The sequence below is a fragment of the Hipposideros armiger genome, unplaced genomic scaffold (genome assembly GCF_001890085.2).
Source record: "Hipposideros armiger isolate ML-2016 unplaced genomic scaffold, ASM189008v1 scaffold_33, whole genome shotgun sequence".
Lineage (NCBI taxonomy): Eukaryota > Metazoa > Chordata > Mammalia > Chiroptera > Hipposideridae > Hipposideros > Hipposideros armiger.
This window is the reverse complement of record NW_017731383.1, coordinates 1,462,579-1,466,243: the sequence shown is the minus strand read 5'-3', so window position 1 is coordinate 1,466,243 and position 3,665 is coordinate 1,462,579. Positions and strand designations below refer to the sequence as shown.

The following is a 3,665-nucleotide window of genomic DNA, read 5'->3' as shown; positions in this document are numbered from 1 at the left end:
ACCCAAAACAAGCTGACAATCCAAGCTGACTGTCCCTAAAACTGTTCTTTTCCACTTGGGTTCCTACTGTTCTTGCATCTTTTCAAAGGGTCACGTTTCTATTCCTCGCTCAGACCACCCTGACAGTGACAAAAGAAAGCTTTTCCTTTTACTTCCACGCCCCCTCAAACTGCTGGGACACCAGACCTTTATCTGATCCTGGCTCAGGAGTGTTGGGGGCCGGGGTCTCCACAGCAGCTGGCAAAAGCGGTCTTTGTTATTCTTCTGCAGAAGACGCCCTTGGAAAGTCCACAGCCAGTAAGCGTTGTCCACCTGGAAGAGGCCAAGGGGAGATGGAGCTGCTCACCCCGCCCAGTCACCCCAGGACGCAGAGCCCACGAAGCCAGCCATTCATCCCACTGCGAGCCAACGCGTCGCCCAAGAAGGGTATCAGTATTTGGGAGACACTGGTGAACAAAACCAAGACCTGCCTTCACAGGGCTTCCATTCGGCAGGGGGTGACAGCTGACAAACAAGACACAAGTTATGTACCACATTACACTGCAGTGTACACAGCAGCCAGAACAGTGCTAAGACAGCATAGGACAGAAACTAACTGCATCCAACAGTTTAGCTCAGCTTGCAGTTTTCCAAGCAAGGCTTTCTTGATGAAGGAAGCAGCGCCGTCATTCACACTGGTGTAATCCTGGCCCAGACGCGCGCTTGGGTAGCCTGTCGCGTTTTAACAGTGACCGACAGTCTGAAAGGGTAAGTGTGAACAGGTTCCGACATGGGCACGGCCAACACACCTGATCAGGGTGTAAAGGTGATGACTTAAGACACTGTTGTCAGGGATGTGTGCTAAGTCCATTCCCAGAAGCTCGTGACGTCACTGCACAGAATTCCCCGGATTTGGCTGCACAGGCTCTGTGCACATGCATGAGCTGGTTCAACTGTCAACACCTCAATCAACACAAAATCCTAACAACATGAAATGAAATCCTCGGCCAACTTGACCACCAGATGGGGCAGAGTCTGTGAACCACGCCGAAGCCAGCAGCCTTCACATGCTACGCAGGACGTGGTTGTACACACGTGGCCCTTGGTCCCTGCAGAGCACAGCATTCCTCACAGAGTTCCTTAAGTGTTTCAGGCTTGTTGAGACTCCCCTCTGCCCCCGCAGAAAAACGCTGTGTAGAATCCCACTTCCATGCCTTTCGGGGTGTTCCAAAGCCCAGGCTGTAACGCCCCCTGCTGGCACCTGTCACTCCCGTGCCCGCCTCAGCCTCCTTCCACAATCAGAGGCCCATTTCTACCGCTGCTGACACACCCTTGTGTCTTTTGCTAAAGAAAGATGACAATCTTAAGTTAAAAACAGAGATGGCAAATGTTTCTCGTGTGCCAAGTCATTCAGTCAGCAAGTCCTGACTGAACCTGACACCGTTGCAGATGCTGGGGACACGGCTCAGAACAGGAGAGGAAACGCCCGCGTCCCCATGATGTTCCATTCTAGCGGGACCAGGAGATGAGGAACTCGTAGCCACTGACTAAGCTGACTTGCTATCATTTGAGCACCATGAAAACACAGTGGTGCCCAGGCAGGAGGGGAGCCTCTGGAGATGTGCACTTTGGTACAGCTCAACAGTAGGAAGCACCAAACCCACAGCAACTGCACTCCAGGTGGGGGGAGTGCCATGGCCATGAGGCAGGAGAGGGAGAGGCCTCCGCTCAGGGAACCCTCACTTGTAGGCCACAGGACCGCAGCCAGCAGAGGCCTCGGCACAGAGGGCTCATGGGCTGGGCACCCGGAAAATGACGGCCCGAACCAAGAACTTCTCGAGGAAGTAACTGCGCTGGGAAGGCGTGTGCCAACAGGAAGAAACCCCTCCACATACGAGCCAGTGAGCAGCCTCGTTGAATTCTCAGCTGCAGGAGGATCATAACACCCTGGTTCCCAGGGTGAAAAGCTCTGCCTACTGCAGATGACGGCAGCCTGGACGCGGGCTGCAGCCGACTAAGACGGGGTCTAACTCAGGAAAGAGGGGCTCGAGGAACCCCAAGGTGTTTAGGGGAAGGCTGCTGCCATAGGCGCTCTGACCAGAAGTACAGATGGCCTCAAAATACGACGGTGTGACAGCGACGTGCATTTGGTAGAAACCACACCTGAAATTTTGAGTCTGGATCTTTTCCCAGCCTAGTGGTATGTGGGACGGGATGCTTGTGACGCTGGGTGGGCAGCGAGACGGTTTTGCCCAACTGTAGCTACTTAGGTGTTCTGAGGGTGTGTAAGGTGGGCTTTGGCTAAGCCAGGACGCTGGTAGGCATTTTCCACTTCCGGTATTTATTGGGGTGCAGCCCCATCCTACGTCGAGAAGCATCAGTATTCTGAAGCAGCCCGGGCACAAAGTCAATTTATAACGGCCCACCAGCAATGCCTGCCCGAGGAGGGTGGGTGGGTGGATGTGCGTGTGTGCGCGCGCGTGTGGTGGTGGTGGAAGCGCCGTGCTGGCACTCTTCCCGAGGTAAGGGATCAGCGGCAAGCCGGGCACAGCCAGATTTCATAGGCACGAGGCTGCACAGGACCCATACCTTATGGCTCCACCAGGACACAGAGGTGATGACGTAACGCCCAGTCGGATCCCACTCCACGTCGGAGGCCATGTAGTGTTCTGCAATGTTCATGACCGTACAGTCCGAAGTGTCAACAAACGCCAAGGCGCCATTCATGCTGAGGACACAGACAGACAGACAGTGCAGTTAGGAGATGGCCGTCAAGCTCCGTCAGGAGCCCTGTGTGTCTGCGCCATCCCACCAGCGTTCCCGCCCCTTGGAGGCTGCAGGGTGGGGGTCAGAACACCCCCCCCAACCACTAACAGGGAAGTAACACTCTCCGAGTGGGGCTGTGAAGGAAGACATATCAAGTGCACACGACCAGACTGTATGTGTCTGCGGCGTTATCTTTACAGGAAAGGGTATCAGAGGCCAAGCCTCCAAAAACACAATCAACGTCTAGGACAAGGAAGGGCCATGAGCAGCTGGGGCATTCCACCAGCACGCAGGCCCGACGGAAGCTGCAAGCCCCGCGCTGTCTCCTTCCACACATCTTGTTGAAACAGCAACTAAGTGGCGAGCAAGGGAGGGTGGGCATCTATGTTCTGCGGTTACAATGACCACAGTAGACAGGCTCAGCTGTCTGCTGAAATAGCCTTCCTACGAGAAGATGTGGATTTGACACCGGCTAAGTGGATTGCCAGGCAGAGTTCCCGCTTAACTGCCAGGGAATCGCAACACGCAGACGTGTCTTCCAGGGCACGCAGAGCAAGCACACGCACGTGACTGTTTTAATCTGCCTGGTCTTGGCCCAGGTCCAGGAGCTCACAACGACCAGTCCATCGAGCATTTGCAAGGAGTCAGAGCCCCAGCGTGACCCTCAGCACCCGGCATGCAACCTGGAGCGCCGCTCCCCGCGAGCTGACGGCAGACGCCCACCTCCTCAGGCCGGCCAGCACCACAAACTGTCCTTGGGGACTCCAGAAGATGGTGTTTGCCTGCTGCTTATCGAACGTCTCTGAAACGAAAGGAAGCATCTGTTACGCGTCCTTGTAGAGGCCCTCGAGCCAGTGTGCAGGGAGCCAAGGACGGGCAGCATTCACACTGCTCCCTACGGGTTAAGTCTGACAGAATGG

General features: G+C 55.4%; 3 protein-coding genes across 3 annotated transcripts in view; all 3 read right to left on the bottom strand.

Moving 5' to 3' along the window:
- Positions 1 to 3,665, bottom strand: part of LOC109380142 (kinesin-like protein KIF19) — a 76,196-nt gene that overhangs the window by 35,470 nt on the left and 37,061 nt on the right. The gene's annotated exons all lie outside the window — the stretch shown is intronic.
- LOC109380197 (eukaryotic translation initiation factor 3 subunit B-like) overlaps positions 1 to 3,665 on the bottom strand; it is an 18,207-nt gene that overhangs the window by 7,217 nt on the left and 7,325 nt on the right. The gene's annotated exons all lie outside the window — the stretch shown is intronic.
- Positions 53 to 3,581, bottom strand: LOC109380198 (eukaryotic translation initiation factor 3 subunit B-like). Its single transcript, XM_019637524.1, has 3 exons — positions 3,469 to 3,581; positions 2,569 to 2,707; positions 53 to 312 (listed from the first exon to the last, which is right to left on the bottom strand). The coding sequence occupies exons 1-3, from the start codon at positions 3,564 to 3,566 to the stop codon at positions 91 to 93; spliced, it is 459 nt and encodes a 152-aa protein (XP_019493069.1). The 5' UTR covers positions 3,567 to 3,581; the 3' UTR covers positions 53 to 90.